This window comes from Psammomys obesus, unplaced genomic scaffold (assembly GCF_907164565.1).
Source record: "Psammomys obesus unplaced genomic scaffold, mPsaObe1.curated_primary_1811, whole genome shotgun sequence".
NCBI lineage: Eukaryota > Metazoa > Chordata > Mammalia > Rodentia > Muridae > Psammomys > Psammomys obesus.
In genome coordinates this window covers 1597773-1614905 of record NW_026596466.1, presented here as the reverse complement: position 1 = coordinate 1614905, position 17133 = coordinate 1597773, and the positions used below count along the sequence as shown (strand labels likewise).

The window sequence follows — 17133 nt, the reverse complement described above, 5'->3', positions numbered from 1 at the left end:
GACTATGGGAATCCTAGTACAGGGTCCAGCCCACATTCTTCGTGCTCCTGAAAACTCTCCCACCCTACAACACCCCAACTCCCACTCCAGGACTGTTATACAATCAATGGGCAATCATTTATACTTTGCCCTGAACTAGCTGGTAGTTAAGATTGGGGTTTGGTTTTGGTTTTGGTTTTTTGAAACAGGGTTTCTCAGTGTAGCACTGGCCATCCTGTGTAGATCAGGATGGCCTCGAACTCAAAGATTCACTTGCCTCTGTCTCCGGAGCGCTAGGATTAAAGGGCACACCACTGCCGCCCATCGAAGACTGGAGTTTTTAAACAGAGCAGAAAGGGCTTGAGTGTGGTCCACAAGTACAATAAACAACAGGCCATCTCTTGACCCCCACCCTCAGCCCAACACTAGGACCTCAGATGTTACTAGTTCTAGCAGAACGTAAACAGGAGGGGAATCTGCCATGGTCCTGGGAAATACTGGAACTCAGCAAGCCTTGCTTCCCTTCCGATTCCCCAGGAGCAGCCCACTCTCACTCACACAGCAGAAACCAGCACAAGCAGTGATATGTACTGTATTCAGAAGACAGGAACACCTCCCATTCTAGTTCCTCTTTTTCTCAGGACAGGGGGTGGCGGGTAGAAAGACCTCTCGAAGGTTGCTCCAAACCCCTCGGGAGTGAACGTTCTGGTAAACGTGGGGCGTGGCCGATAGGGCCCAGGCCACCAGAGGGCAGTGCTGGCTCCAGGCCCAGTCACCTCTACACCACTCATTTGTGGTCTGGTTGGTGGCAGCCAGGTACAGAGCAAAGCACAGGTAGCCGGCCAGGAGCAAGCTCAGTACCATGACAAAGCCCAGCAGGAAGACAATCCGTGGAAAGGCCAGGAACAGATACTGGGGGCAGAAAAACACCAGTGTTAGCAAACAGACTGTGACGCCTCTGTCACCAGCCCTGACCCTGTGCGATGGCGCAGAGCCACCACTCAGTTCACCCCCCACACCCCCCGCGCATCAAATCTGACCCATCAGGCAGCACATACAGTTCAGAGGTGCAGCAATGCCGTAGCATTCTGAGCATTCGTGAGGCCCTGGGTTCAAAACTCCCCTTCTATCGCTGTATCTCGGTCTCTCTCTGTCTCACATACACATGTGCACACGAAAGCAAATTTGACCTTTTAACATAGATGTGAGTCATATTCAACACAGACAGCCAGCCCCAGGCCTAATCCTAGTATGTGCAAGAGCTTCCTGCAGGCTATCTGCGGTGTTCACCCAGGCAAAAAGGCCACTCCACACAGCATTTTGCCAGTCTGCTGTTTACAAGACAGTAAGTGGAGACACACAGTGTATTAGTCTGAAGTCCTGCAAGGCAAACCACTGCCTCTGAGCACGAGAACACCAGCACAGGGCGCTGACAGTGGCGCTGGCCCCTCCAGCCCTCTCCTCCTGCATGATGGAAGGTGGAAACAGGGATGACAAGTGTCAGGCAAGCCCAAGTTACAGAGACCTTGTCACAAAACAAAACAATCATGAATTAAATGAGCGTGCACAAGGAAGAGCAAAGCTCTGGGTCAGTCACGCTCAGGCACTCAAGGAGCAATTACAAATCAAGTCAGACTGTGCAGTAGCGCTGGTGAGAAAGGTGCGGCTCGGGGCTCACAGCGTCTTACGGGAGTGTGGCACAGCGACAGTGGGGGCATAAGGAAAGCTGCTAGAGCAAAAGGCAAGTCACAGTCAGCTGCTGCAGACAGGCCGAGGCAGCCCCACATCCCCACACCTGGGCTTAAAACAAAAGAACATTCTTAGAATATTTCCTTTCTTTTCTATTTTTGGTTTTTTGAGACAAGGTTTCTCTGTGTAACAGCCCTAGCTGTCCTGAAACTCACGCTGCAGACCAGCCTGGCCTCAGACTCACAGAGATCCCCCTGCCTCTGCCTCCTGAGTACTGGGATTAAAGGCATGAGCCACCCTGCCTGGCTTATTTTTGTGTTTGTTTTTTTTAAGAAACCAAAGTTTCAGAATTGTTAGTACACAAAGCCCTGAGTTTGACCCCCGCTCTGCATAAACCAGGCATACTGGTAAACAGTTATTTCAGCACCCAGAACGGGAAGCAAGAGGATCAAAACTTCAAAGCCAGAGTGACATACACAAAGTCTGTCACAATAAATAAATTAAGCTATATTAATTTAAAACCCGTATGTTAGCTAGGTGTAATGACACACACTTTTAATCTCAGAACTCTATGAGTTCAAAGACTAGCCTGATCTACATATCAAGTTCTAGCCCAGCCAGTCAGGGATGAAGAAGAGGAGGAGGAGGAGACCAAGAACCCAAGGGTTCAATGGCCCCAGGGCTGAACCTACTGCTATCATTTTACTAAATGAACAGAATATCAAACTACCCTCTAAAGTTGTATCTCTCTACCCATAGGTTAGTGCAGATCTCAGCCCTCATCAGAGAAAAGTCTTTGCACAGTGGACACTGGCTAATGCAGGCAACTGGTCAAAGTGCAGAGTGTCAGGGGAGTGCTCAGCATAAACTGGACAGAACATTATATCTGTCTGTCTGTCTCTGTCTTTCTGTCTCCACCTCTCTCTTACACACCAATACTCACCAAGGCCCGGGGACAATCATAGATGTGGGGCAGAAAGACCATAAGGGCCAGAGGACAAGGCGGGTCGGAGTTAGACAGTGTCATGCAGAATTCCTAGTACAAGGTCCAGCTGGGCAACATCCCAGCAAAGCCCCACTCCTAACTAAGGAGCTGTAGATGGGTAATGGCTCTTGGGAGAGGGTCGGTCAATTCTCTGTAAGGGTATGACTCCTGGAAGGTTGACCAGGATCCAGTGAATGACCTCACACCTATGAGCATACAGGCAGCACAAACTGGACCTCATGGGTTTAATAAAAGGAAAAGAAAAAAAGACAGAAAAGAAAGAAAGAGAGAGAGAGAGAGAAAGGAAGGAAGGAAGGAAGGAAGGAAGGAAGGAAGGAAGGAGGGAAGGAAGGAAGGAAGGAAGACAAGACATAAAGTTAGGAGGAGCAAAATATACCATACGCATGTATGAAATCTCAAAGAATTAATAAAAATAATGTAAACATTTTTTAAAGAATTAAAGAGTAGCTTTATGTCTCCCTGGGACCCAATGCAAAATTACCTGAATAAGAAAGATGGTGTCCATAGACTGGAAATGCCCAAGGTCGTCAATGTAAGTTCCCTGGCACAGACCCGACAATGCCACTAGGCGGACCAGAAAGGCAGCACTCACAATGGCTATGGTGGCGGCAGACGCAGTCAGTGTCAAGAGGTAGACGAGGAAGTAGCTGGTGTTCCAGGCCCCAATGCAGTTGTTCACCCAAACACAGTGATGATCAAAACGGTGCACACACCGCTCACACACCCCTGCGGGAAAGGAGCACGGTGTGGCTGTGTCCGTGTGAGCTCGCGGAGATTTTTACAGACTGACCCTGACGGTGTGGGGGCAGGGCAGCTGTTGTCACCAAGCTTCTAGAGCTGCAGTGTGAGAGGCTGGAAGATGGCTCCCAAGTTAAGAACGCTTGCTATGCAAGCGTGATGGGTTCTGAGCCCTAGCGCAGACAGATGCCGGGGAGGCTTGGTTTGGCATCCTCCCTGAAATCTCACAGGCAGAAGAGCAGGATGCCCTGAGCCAGCGGCTGCCCTGCCTGCTGAGTGCTGGTTCAAGAAGGAGACCAAGCATCGACATGACATATAAGATGAAGAGCAACTGAAGAAGAGGCCTGACATCGGCCTCGCCTCCATGCGCACATGCCACATGTCACCCCACACACAAGTGAGCGCGTGCACACGTATTTAAAAAGGGACTGAAGGCTGAGCGCCAAGTGGACAAGAAAAATCTGACAAAAAAAAACCTTTCTGGACATTAACAGACTTAGTGGGTTTTGACTTCTGCAAAACTCTTGAGTTCAATGTGGACAGAGTCTTAGTCTATTCCTTTTTTTCTGGCATTGGGGATGAACCCAGGCCTTGGCACTCATTAGCTGTACATCCTACAACCTCTGACCCCCATTTCAGCCCATCATTCCAGCTGCTAGGTCAGTGTGGCTGGGTGAAAGAAATGTTTTAGTACTGGGGTCAGCTGTTGGGAACCCTGGAGGATGCCAACGTGGAGCCTGGTGTGTTTGCTCTGCCAGCATTCCCCTGTAGACAGACCATGTGTGTGTGGGGGGGGTGGCTGCAGGGCCCCGGGAGCTGTACTCACTGCAGTGCTTGGACCGGGCTGGCTTCCTTAAGTCGCAAGTGGAGCATCTGGAGTTCTTTAGAAACATCACATCATCGAATTCATAGACTTGCAGAAGCGATGACTCATTGGTTTTAGTGACAGTGCCTGAGGAGAGAAAGGACGAACGTCAGTTCTTCACAGTCAGGTCGGCCGGGCCCACCAAACCCAGACCAGCACACGGCAGCTAAAACTGCTGTGTCTAAGATTTTAGGAAATTTACTTTCTTTTCTGCAGTGTTTATGTTTGGGATGTACGTGTGTGTGGTGTGTGTGGGTGTGTGTGTGTGTGTAGGCTCCGTAAGTGTACGCATGTGTTGAAGGTGGAGGTCAACTCCAATGTTGTTAGCCAACTTTTTTTTTTTTGAGGCAGATTCTCATTCACTCGGAGCTCAGCATGCTGCGGTGTGTGCATTAGGCCCTGCTGGCTGGTTGAACCCTCCAGGACTCCTCCTATCTGCGCCCCAGCCCTGAGGGTGCGGGTGAGAGGGGCTGCACTGGCTCCCAGCTTCTTTACATGTTCTGGAGACCGGGCTAGGGTCCTCTGCTTCCTGAGCGAGCACTTCACCGACACAGCACCACCAGCCCCTTACTCACTGAAGAGAGGTAACTCGGGGCTCCAGTTCACATCTTTATTTATTCAGTATGTGTTTGAGTGTATCATGTGTCTACAGCAGCTGTGACGGCCAGAGAACAACTGTGCGGAGTCATTTCTCTCCTCAATCTGTCCGTGGGTTTTAGGGATCAAATTGAGTTGCCAGGCTTGGCTCCGCAACAGGTACCTTTACCCACTGAACCATCTCACTGGCCCTTTATTTGGTTTCTTAAGAGTTTCACCCTGTGGCCCAAGCTGCCCAGAACTTGAAGCAATCCTTCTGCTCTAGCCTCCCAAATGCTGAAATTATGGATGTGGGACAATTTAAGGCATGCTCAGGTCCGTGGCTGACAGGGCGATGGAGCTGTGCAGCTGTCAGCACAGTTGATGCCGGAACACTGCATCACCCCTAGAAAGCACTGTTCCAAACAGGCACCTCAACCCCTCTCTAACACTCACAGAAATGGATCCCTGTGGCTGGGAAGGAGTACGGTGGCCAAGCACTTGGCAGTCATTCAGCGGGCCCTAAGTTCTATCCCCAGCATCATTACAAGGGAGACAAAAAATTATTAGAAATGGAGCAATATAACCTGCAGCAATATAATCTTCTGGCTTACATCCAGCAGAGCATTTCATGGTTCATCCATGTTGTAGCGTGAATATGTACTTTATCATCTTTTTTGTTTTGTTTTGTGGTACTGGAGATTGAAACCAGAAATTCACACACTGCTCAGCCACTCTTCAGTGAGCTACATACACAGTGCCCTATCTGTTTCTTTAGCGGAATAATATCCCACCAGTTATGGATGGTGCTTCGAATGAGCCCCATAGGCTCATAGGTTAAATAAACGGTTCCCAGCTGGTAGGTAGGCCACTTTGGGAAGGAACAGGAGTGTGGCCTTGGAGGGGGTGTGTCACTGCGAGTGGCTTTGAGGTTGCAAAAGCCCATGCCATTCCTAGTTATGGTTCTCTCTGCCTCAGGCCTATGGGTCAGGCGAAGCTCTCAGCTACTGCTCCAGCGTGGCTGCCCACCTGCTTCCTGCCTGCCTGCCCGCCTTCCTGCTCCCAGACATGATGGGCATGGAACTATGGACCCCAAATTAAATGTTTTCTTTCTAAGTTGCCATGGTGTTTTGTCACAGCAAGAAAACAGTGACTAAGACAGCGTGTTTATGACATTCACCCATTACTTAATAAATATTTGGTGTTCCAAGGGTAGAAAAATTTTTTTCCCATGGCAGTTCAGTATCCAAGTGTGTTCCATTGTAATAGGAACAGGGACTGTCTCTGACATGAACTGATTGGCCTGCTCTTTAATTACCTCCCCCTGAGGGGGGAGCAGCATTACCAGGCCACAGAAGAATGCAGCCTCTCCTGATGAGACCTAATTGACTAGGGTCAGAAGGAAGGAAAGGAAGACCTCCCCTATCAGTGGACTTGGGGAGGGGCATGCATGCAGAGGGTGGAGGAAGGGAGGGGTTGGGATGGGAGGAGGGAGGGAACCACAGGGGGGATACAAAGTGCATAAAGTGTAATTAATAAAGAATTAAAAAAAAACTTTTTTTTTAATTTTTTTTATTTCAAAAACTATTTACCAAGCAGGGCATGGTAACCTGTAATCATCAAAGGGGAAAAAAAAAAAAAAGGTTGGGTGTTGTGGTGCACATGTTTAATCCCAGCACTCAGGAGGCAGAGGCAGGTGGACCTCTGAGTTTGAGGCCAGCCTGGTCTACAGAGCAAGTTCCAGGACAGCCAGGGCTACACTGAGAGACCCTGTCTCAGAAACAAACAAAGTAGACATAATGATGCAAGCCCAAAATCCAGCACTAGGGAGAAAGAGACAAGGAAAGCCCTGGCCCAACCTACAAGACGGGTTCAGACCAGAGAGAGGGAGAAAAAGGTGAGGAGTGGACAGTGCTTAAGGAATGACACTCAATGTTACCCTGTGGCCTCCACATGTACATGAACATCTCTCTCTCTCTCTCTCTCTCTCTCTCTCTCTCTCGCTCTCTCTCTCTCTCACACACACAGAAAAGACACATAATTAAAGATAAAAAGGAAGCTGCAGTATCCTGACCACAGCTCTACATGGCCATACGCAATTGAATGAAAGTTCCAAGCACTAAAGAGTGTCTTGAAGCTAGTATGGTGGCACATGTCTGTGATCCCAGAATTTTGGAGGTAGGAAGCTAACAGGGTTCAAGATTGGCCCAAGACACAGAGCAAAGTTCTGCCTCAGAATAAACAATGTACATTAGAAGGTCTCACACTAATGTGTATATTACGAAGTTTATATAACCCATGGATCAAAGACCAGAGCTAAAATTGGAAAACACTCAAAACTGAAAGACAGTGAAAATGTACCCAAGGGGCTCTTCTGCCATCTTCTAGAGAACAGCTACTTACCAGAGACAACATCGTCACAGGGCTAGAGCTGTTACTAGCCTGGCCCCTGACTTACCAGGGTTGGAGGAGCACGTCAGGGTGAAGAACACCAGGTTCACGCTCAGCAGCACATAGGGCAGCAGAAGGCAAGGCGGAGAGAACTCCAGCTCCTGGCAGTAGCCAAAGATTTCCCAGGTGTACTCGGCGTAAACTAGCGCTTGCAAGAGCAGGTGCAAGACAATGAAGGTGGGGTTGCTGGAAGAAAGCACACGAGCTCATGCATGGGCCACTCCGGGAAGAAGTCATATGCATCCAAGCAACATGACCCAGGCCAGCCACTTCCTGTTAGAGTTAAATCAGGGCCCAAAATGGTAGCACATGCCTGCAACCCCAGCACTTCAGAGCTAAGCCAGGTTTGCCCTGAGTTTGGGGCCAGCCTACGCTAAACAGCAAGTACCAGGATAGCCATGGCTACATAGTAAGGCTCTGTTTCATAAACAAAATAAGAGCTAGGCATGCTGGTGCACACCTTTAATTCCAGCGGAGGCAGGCAGATCTCTGTGAGTTTTACATAGAAAGTTCTAGGCTGGCCAGAGGCACACAGTAGGCCCTGTCTACAGTGGCAGCAGTAGCAGTGGGTCTATTATAGTAGCAGCAGTAATTGGGGCTGGCAAGATGGTTGGTTCAGCGGCTAAGAGAATTTGCTGCTCTCACAGTTCAGTTCAGCGCCCAGAGTGGTTCACGCTATCTGTAACTCTAGTTCTAGGCAAACTAGTGCCCTTTTCTGACCTCCACCAGCTCCTAACCCATGTGGTGCACATACACTCAGGCACATACATGTAAAATAAATTTTTTAAATAATAATTAAATTAAAATCAGAAGCACATTTTGGAATTATTTATATTTAAGAATACTTTCTTATTTTTTAAGCACCTTTACTTGAAAGTGGACATGATGGCCATAGGCACAGCAACTCGTGACTATTGTCCCAGCGCTTAGGAGGCTCAGGCTAGGACGGGCGTGAATTTGTGGCCAGTCTGGTCTATGTCATCAGTTCCAAGCCAGCCTGGGCTGTGGAATAAGGCCCTGCTGCAAGAAAACGAAGCAGCTCTGTTGGTCTGGGGATATGGTTCAGTGATTAGGGAGAGAGATTGCCAGTCATGATTCAGTGGCTCAGTCCCTCGCACCGCAGCCAACCAATAAATGAGAGCCCATAAATGAGAATCAATAAATGATCTACGAGGAGAGATTCCAAAGCCAGCACCCTCAAAACTCCCAGCATCCTTCCCCTCGCTATGCCAGAAACTACAGGCTCTTCCAGAAGCTGTGGAATGGCAACAGTTAATGACCCAGACTGAATACCGTGTGTGGAAGAGTTGATGGAGAAGCCTCTGCCCGGCCCTCTGGAGGCGTTGCGGGATTATGCAGGAGCATACCTGGAATCACAGGAGAAGGGGCAGCTTCACTTCTCATCCCCTCACTCCCACAGAAACCGATTGTCCACACGAAGCTGGCTATGGCGGTCATTCTAGGCATTGCTTCTTCATGGCAGAGAAGCAATTCAAGAGAAGAAAGAGGGCTTGCTTCTACCACACATTCTTTCAGGCCAACTTTCACTTTTTTGTGGTGCATGTGTGCACAGTATGTTCATGTCCACACATGCACACCTGCACATGGTCAGAGGCTGGTGTCAGATGTCTTCCCTGATTGCTCCCACCTTAGGCATCAACACAGGGTGTCTCACTTGAATCCAGAGCTCGCCTCTTTGGCTAGTCTAGCCAGCCAGCTTGCCCTGTGGATCTCTTGTCATTGCCTCCCAGAACTGAGCTCACAGGCTGGCCGCCATCCCAGCCAGCGTCTATGTGCGCTCTGGGGATCTGCACACTAGTCCTTCTGGCTGCACGGCCAGCACGCTAACCACCTAACCCTCCGCCATCCCCTCAGCCTGGAATTCGTAATCCTCCTGTCTCAGCTTTCTACATGCTAGGTTTTAGGAAGTGTAGACAACTTCTCCTTTCCTCCTTGACAGAAAAGAAGGCATCCATCAGAGTCTGGGGAGGCTGCTGCGCCAGCTGCCTCTTCCTTATCCTGGCTTGTACCTATTCCATGTTCAAGATCCACTTCCAATCCCCAGACTCCTCCCACATCAATTTCTTCATGGCTACTTGCCCCCATTTTGCTATGACCCCCAAAGGAATGGATGGCCTGATGTCAAATGAAGACAGATGGCTCAGCCTTCTGTCATATGTCCTCCTTCTCCTCCTGGCTCCATGTCCCGTCTGCTGCAAGCATGTGTAGGCAAACACTATTTGCATTCATGCCCAACTACAGACATTACACACTGTTTAATAAGCCAACCTTGGGGCTAGAGAGATGGCTCAGAGGTTAAAAGCACTGTCTGCTCTTCCAGAGGACTGAGATCAATTCCCAGCAACCACATGGTAGCTCACAACCATCTATAATAAGATCTGGCGCCCTCTTCTGGCCTGTAGATGTACATGCAAAATAGAGCACTCATATGTAAAATAAAGAAATAAATCTTTGAAAAAAAAAAGCCAACTTTGAAAATTCAGCCTATTTTGCCAGGCACAGTGGCACACACCTGTAATCCCAGCACTCTGGAGGCAGAGGCAGGTGGATCTCTGTGAGGTTGAGGACAGTCTGCTCTACAAAGCGAGTCCAGGACAGCCAAAGCTACACAGAAAAACCCTATCTCAAACAAACAAACAAACAAACAAACAAAACAGATTACTTTTTGTTTGTTTGGACATAGGAGCTTGCCATGTAGCCCCAGCTGGCCTTGAACTCTCACTCCTCCTATCTCAGCCTCCCAAGTGCTGGGATTAAAGAGAAGACTCACAACAGCAGGTCCAGTGGGCCCTTCAGGATCTAGTACAGTATTCAAACTTCAGCAGTATCCAAGGATCATTGCTACCTGTGCTCCTCGAAGGACCAGGCCTTTCAAACGCTGGTTTTTTGTGAAGATGCAGATCGTGACAACACCAATCAATAAGAAGGCCAGGTAGAGCAAGAAGAGAACCAGGAAGTCCATGCTGGAGGCTGCAAAGGAAGAGACAGCATGAGTAACTGCAGCTTATCCCCAGCATGTACCCCGAGCCCTGGTTCCCTCCTGCACTTAGAGTCACACCCAGATGGCTGAGCACTAGTCTTTCCTCAAGATGATGCTGTGTTCTGCCTCAGGGGCAACAAACACCTTTCTTTCGTTAGTTTCTGTGTGAGCTGTGTGTTCAAATACATGCGTGTGCACATGTCTACAGGTGTGCATGGACATGTTTACATGTGCTCAAACCAGAGTGTGACATACGGTATCTTCCTCGTCACGCTCCACTTTATTTTCAATTACATTTTATTTCTTTCTTTTCCTGTGTGTGTGTGTGTGTCACGGTGTGTGTGCCATGGAAAACTTTTGGGAGTTTTCTCTCCTTCTACGATGTGAGTTCTGAGCATTAAACTCAGGTTCATCAGGCTTAGCAGCAGGTGCCTTTACCCCTGGGGCTTGGATTCTATCCTTGTTGTCTGAGATAGGGTCTCTGTATGTAGACCAGGCTGGCTTCAACAGGGACCCACCTGCCTCTGCATCCTAAGTGCTGGGATTAAGGTGTGTGTGTTTGTCTGAGTGTGGGTGGATGCATGCCATAGTATGTATGTGGCAGGCAGAGACAACCTTGGTGGTAGTCCTTCACTTCCAACTTGTTTGAGACAGTCTTTCTTGCTTGTTCTCTGTGGTGTCCACCAGGCTAGCTGGCCTGTGTGTTTCTGAGGATTCTCCTATCTCACAGTGGGAAAGCTGAACTACATAGATACATACTCCTACATCAGGCTTCTACATATGTTCTGAGGACTTGAACTCTGGTTTTCATGCCTGCAAAGAAAGCACTTCTCTCACTAAGCTAGCTCTCCATCCCAAAGTATTGGTCAAGACAACCTCAAGAAAATGGGTTCCTTTTTTCCCATTCAGTATTAAGAAATGAACCTAGGGTTTCACAAACCTGTACTACCACATATATAATATGAACATTCATCATATTCCCTTAGATCACAGTTCTCCACCGGTGGGTCACGACACCCTTGGGGGAAAAATCAAAGGACCTTTCACAGGGGTCACCTAAGACCATCCAGAAACACAGATATTGACATTGTGATTCATAAATGTGGCAAAATTGCCATTATGAAGTAGCAAACAAAGTGATTTTATGGTTGGGGGCCATCACAACGTGAGGAACCATATTAAAGGGTCGCAACATTAGGAAAGTTGAGAACCACTGCCTTACGGTTTAGAGTCTCTTGCTAATTGTGCAGCTCACCATTTTTTGGCGTGGGTGACAGTCATCAAGCCATGCTCAACTGGTTGGTGCCAGGGATCACGCTTGCATGGCAAGCTATCTTCCAGCCACTCGGCTTTTATTTTATTTTTTTTAACTTAAGATCTGGTCAAGTTTGAGTCCTCAAGGTGGGTCTCACTATGTAGCCCAGACTAGCTTGGAACTCAGAATTCTCCTGCCTCAGCTTTCCAAGTATTGGGATTACAGAGATGTACCCCCACACCCAGCAACAAATTCTTTTACTTCCTTAAATATTCATGTAGATACTGACAAAATCCTCCCAAAGAATCTGCTGACCTCATCAGAATGGGAGTAGTCAAGATCCCACACCCAGAGTCAGGCATAATAAACAGATCAGTGGCCACAACTTCACGATCACCCAGGAGAACCAGAACAACGAAATACAAAGACCTGTGTTAAGAAACGAAAATGGGGAGCCGGAGAGATGGCTCAGAGGTTAAGAGCACTGGCTGCTCTTCCAGAGGTCCCGAGTTCAGTTCCCAGCAACCACATGGTGGCTCACAACCATCTGTAATGAGATCTGGTGCCCTCTTCTGTCATGCAGATGTACATGTATAAATAGTAAATAAATAAATCTTAAAAAAAAAAAAAAAAAAACGGAAATGGGGGAGTGGGGAGATTGGGGGAATCTAGCCATTAAAGGCTAGATTCACAACCATAAAGATAAGAAACGGAAATGGTAGCATTAACTTTACCAGGCTGGATTCTGGGCCAGAATTCCAACTCAGATAATCAAACCAGAAACTATTAACAAAAGAGGAAACCAAAAGGCCGTTCTCACAAGGTAACAGAAGGTCTCCCGATCACATATTTCTCTTTGTTGGCACTGTTCCAGCATGCATTCCTCTTTGCCACATTCACGGAGAATTCAGACAGCAGCTCCGCTTGAGCAGCGCTGTGCATCTGGCACACGCATAGCTGGCGACATGGTTGTTCCAGGAATCTGGAACTGGCTGCAGAGACAAGGGCAACACTTAACACAGTGTTAGCAGCGAAACACATTGCAAAGGGCATTTGGAAGTAGGGATACTGCACCGCCGCTGAACTGGGAAGAAAACTTAAAGTCCAATAGCTCCGGGTCTGCCATCCCTATAGCTGTCACTGTCACTAGGCTATCTCTGGGGCGCCCACAACGCAGTCCAGACACAGGGTGAGGTTGCCCACGTAAGGTCCTGGGTAGTTTTCCCTTGACGGATACTTTCCGGATACGTTCATTATTCAAGGCCCTAGCACACTGGTGGTCACAGAATCTGCAGCTGTGATAGGACCAGGGAAGGGCGGTAGTGAAATGGAGCCCATTCCACGATCGGATCCGGGATGCATCAGGCTCAAAGGAGGCAAGGGAGGTTCTGCAGCAGGCTGGGAGACCGAGTCTGCGTCCGGAGTTACTGCCGGGTGGGAGAGGAGCGCACAGGAAGCGGGATGCCGGGGCCTCGGAGAGGACTGTGGTCCTACACATAGCCGGGAGGCTCAACATGGGGTCCCGACGGCTGCCGCCAAGCCGGGGTGCCACATAGCCTTCCGAAGCTGCCTTACCCCGAGCCCCGCCAACTGTCAGCTGCTCCCACCTGGCCCCAGCTGAGCACTCCGCAAGACTTCCGGCGCGCCCGTGACGTCATCAGGGTCCGCGATAAGACCGACTTTCGACGGAAATAGTTGCCGGAGGCCGGAAATTGTGTTGAGAGCTCCGTTCGGTCAGCAAGTTGTGTTTTGTTTTTCCTACTTCGTTGGTTTCTATTTCTCTTTGAACGTTTGTGTTTCTGTCTTCCTCTCCTCTCTCTTCCTCCCTCCCTTTCTTCCCGCTTTTATTATTACTTGACAGTTTCCTACCTGTAGACAATGAATCTAGGTCATTCCCCGACGACTCTCAGCCCTCTCCTACCGGCCCCCTTCATTTCCCCAGCTCCCCGTCCTATCTTCATGACCTTTATTTGATTCTTGTGGGTGGGGCTGTTTGTCGTGACCCGCTGACTTTAATTCGAGTTTCTTGCATGACCATGAGTAGAAAAGCTATTTTCTTTTTCTGTTTTTAAGTTTTTCTTGCTAGAACCAAGATCTCAGCTGGGCATAGCGGCCCACGCCTTTAATGCCAGCAGTAAAGAGGCAGAGGCGGGACTCTGAATCTGAGGCCACCCTGGTCTACATAATGAATTCCAAGCCAGCCAGGGCTACGTAGCTAGACCTTTTCTAAAACCAAACCAAAGAAAACAAACGAACAAGCAAAACGAAGGTCCCACTACATTATAACCTATTGGCCTTGAGCTTTTTTTTTGAACCTCTTGTCTCAGCCTTCCTGTTGTTGGGATGGCTGGTTACACAACCACACCCAACACATGAACTGGAATTTTCTAGCACTTTTGCCAGAAAATAAAGACTTGAGTCTGGTGCAGGAGAATTACTGGGCTGTGCAAAGCAATCTGGGCTTTTCTGTGTCCCGGGAGTGGCTCCTGACAACCCAGCAGGTACCCTAGACCGCGGTGTCTGTGTCGTACTGGTGACAGTTTTCTACAGCCACATCATTGGGTCCCAGCATCTTCCACTGCTCGGTCACACGATGTCCCCACCTGAGTTATATTCTGCTGTGTGCATGCCCCTTGCTCTTGCTGCCTCTGTGTACAGCTCTGAACATGCTCCCTGTTGGGGCAGTGATTACTGTTTCACCCGAATCCTTGAGGATAAAGAACTGTTTTGATGTTAGGCAGGCATGGAATGAGAAGAGCTGTTTCCAAACATAGCACTAAGGTCCCTGTGGGGTGTTGCTTTGTCTGGATGTCCCCAGAGCCTCTGAGAACTATTCTCGACACCTCTGAAAAACAGGTTCTCTTTGAGGGAAAAAAGGTCTGATCTCTAGCCACTGACTTCAAAGTTCTTTTTTTCCTGTTTGCCTTGCTGCCTGCCACAGCTTCTTGATTCCTTTTACCTTTTTTTTTGGGGGGGGGAACCTTACCTTTCTGAATATATTGTATCCAAGACCTTTGCAACTTGTGAACATAGAATGGGTGTGTGTGGCCAGACCTGAAAGACTGGTTACGGATAGAGACCATCTCATATCCAGAGTAGGCTGGATTTCATCAAGGTCTCCAGCAATATCCTGAATTTTCGGGGCGTTTCCCCTCATCAATCAGAGCTTTATTACCATCCCTTCCTGGTTTTCTCTAGATGGTTTTGGTTCAGACTAACTTTGAATCTCAGTTCAGTCATCCATTTCATCTTATGTCCTGTTGCATTTCATTAAACACACAAAGAGAAGGGGTAGAATGTACATGAGTCAAATTATCCAAAGCAAAATCTTTGCTCACCATCTCTTCCTTGATTTAATCATCCTTATTTAGTATGTACCCTGCAAACTCCTTTTTTTTTTTTTTTTTGGTGGGAAAGGTGACATCTCATTATGTACCCCAGGCTGACCTTGAACTCACAGTCCTGGGTCTGCTTCATGAGTGCTGGGATTACAGGCCTAGCCAAAACTCATTTTGTGTTTATGCATACAACAAACATATTGACTAATAGGTCCCATTTGCTATTCTAGGTCAAGGAAACATAGCAATTAAAATACATTTCTAAAGCACATGCCTTTAATCCCAGCACTCGGAGACAGAGGCAGGTGGATCTCTGTGAGTTCGAGGCCTGCCTGCTCTAGAAAATGAGTCCAGGACAGCCAAGGCCACACAGAGAAACCCTATCTGAAAAAAAAAAAAAAATTGCCGAACTTGGGTCTATAGATGAGTTGGTAGACCCTGCCTTCCATCTCAGGCACCACATAGAACTTAGCATGGTGGCATGTGCCTATAATGCTATTACTGAGAAGGTGAAGGCAGAAGGAATATAGTTTAAAGTCTACCTTGGATACACGAGTTCAAAGCCACCCTGGGTTACGTGAGACCCTGCATTGGGTCTGTGGACCACAGGTTGGACACAATCATCTAGGCGGTTTCAGATTGTTAAGTTTAGTGAGTATAGTATTTTTTGCCTTCAGTATAGTAGATTTATCATTCTTACTGTGGACAGGCAGATGTGATGGCACATGCTTTTAATACCAGCGCTCCAGAGGGAGACAGAGGCAGGTGGATTTCTGTAAGTTAGAGGCCAGCCTGGTACATAGTGAGTTCCAGGACAGCCAGAGCACACAGTGAACCCCAGTCTGGAAAAAAACAAAACAAAAAACCTTCTTACTGTTGGACATCGTGTTCTCTCCTACTTTGTAAATTTTTTTCTTGGAGGGAGGAATTCAAGGAAGGATTTTTCTGTGTAGTCCTGGCCATCCTAGAAGTCACTCTGCAATCCAGGCTGGGCTCACATTCACAGAGATCCACCTGCCTCTGCCTCCCAAGTGCTTGGATCAAAGGCATGCGCCATCATCACCTGGCTACTTTGTAATGTTACAGATCGTTTTTCAATAAAACGCATTCATAGCTTTAAAAAAAGAATTATAACCAGACCTGTAATCCCCAAAGGTAGGAAGCATCGTGGAGGAAGGAGGTTCATGAGGTTTAGGAAGAGAATCATGAGTCTGCCGCCAGCATGGAACACACAGATACACTCCCATAACCCCAACACTCAGGAGGCTGGGATACAGAGGTTGAGAGGCCAAGGGACACCCACGTTATATATGTCAGAACCCTGTCTCTAAAAGAATAGTTCTGCATCAATTTCTCAGTGCTCTCCTGGCTTTTGAAAATCAAGTGCTTCTCAAACTTTATTTTTCCTCTCTGCACCTCAGAAGCTCCAATCACAAACACTGGTATCTGTTTTATAAGAGCATAAGGAAAAAAACACACTGAAGCCTAAATCTAAGGACTTTTACATCAGTCTTTTATCTTTTTTTCCAAAGCTGAGGACCGAACCCAGGGCCTTGACACTTGCTAGGCTAACGCTCTACTACTGAGCTAAATCCCCAACCCCACATCAGTTTTCTAGAAAGGATTAAGTTGCCTTTGATTCATGGAGCAAAGAATTCTTTAGGAATCGTCTTAGACTTTCCTGTCAACCCTTGAAACCAGACCTGTGATATCAAGTTGTTGTTGTTGTTGTTGTTGTTGTTTTTTTAAACCTGTCATTAGATCAGTTGACAGGATCAGCCACCTTTTCTACCATGCTCTCTTGTTCCTGGGAGGAATGCCTGAGGTACTGTGGAAATGGGATACAGACTTCCTACCTGGTCGGAAGGAATGGGCCAGACGGTAAAGTACCTGCCACAATACACACACCCACTTAAAAAAATCAAACACAGCTAGGCTTAATGCCTAATGCTTTCACTGCAGCACTTCCAGGACAGAGGCAGGTGGATCTCTGTGAGTTCAAGGCCAGCCTGCTCTACAGAGTGAGTTCCAGGACAGCCAGAGCTTTACATAGAGATCTGTTTCAGAAAAAAACAAAACAAAAAGTCAGACATATTGGCATGCTCTTGTACACCTAGAACCAGCAAGCGGGAATCAGGAAGATCTGGGCTGATAGATGAGCTCCATGGTCCAGAGAGAAGCTCTACAAATAGATAGATAGATAGATAGATAGATAGATAGATAGATAGATAGATA

At 47.9% G+C, this 17133-nt stretch overlaps 1 protein-coding gene across 2 annotated transcripts; it reads right to left on the bottom strand.

The window, feature by feature from the left end:
- Positions 1–555: 555 nt before the first annotated feature.
- On the bottom strand, positions 556–13199 carry Zdhhc4 (zinc finger DHHC-type palmitoyltransferase 4). Of its 2 annotated transcripts, none has more exons than XM_055598566.1 (8): positions 13136–13199; positions 12381–12552; positions 10171–10295; positions 8598–8671; positions 7312–7490; positions 4239–4364; positions 3156–3400; positions 556–891 (listed from the first exon to the last, which is right to left on the bottom strand). In XM_055598566.1, exons 3-8 carry the CDS (start codon positions 10285–10287, stop codon positions 601–603), a joined length of 1032 nt encoding a protein of 343 aa, XP_055454541.1. In that variant the 5' UTR covers positions 10288–10295; positions 12381–12552; positions 13136–13199; the 3' UTR covers positions 556–600. The 2 variants fall into 2 exon arrangements, with proteins under 2 accessions (XP_055454541.1, XP_055454543.1); XM_055598568.1 differs by having other exon boundaries at positions 3156–3238.
- Between the last annotated feature and the right edge of the window lie 3934 nt (positions 13200–17133).

Bases quoted from the DNA above. Each gene is read 5' to 3' on its own strand.
- Zdhhc4 (XM_055598566.1), bottom strand. From the start codon at position 10,287: ATGGACTTCCTGGTTCTCTTCTTGCTCTACCTGGCCTTCTTATTGATT. The intron at 8,672-10,170 runs GTAGCAATGATC...CTGTGATTCCAG, and splicing joins TGGTCCTTCGAGGAGCACAG to GTATGCTCCTGCATAATCCC. The intron at 892-3,155 runs GTAATTTTGCAT...TTCTGCCCCCAG, and splicing joins ACACCATCTTTCTTATTCAG to TATCTGTTCCTGGCCTTTCC.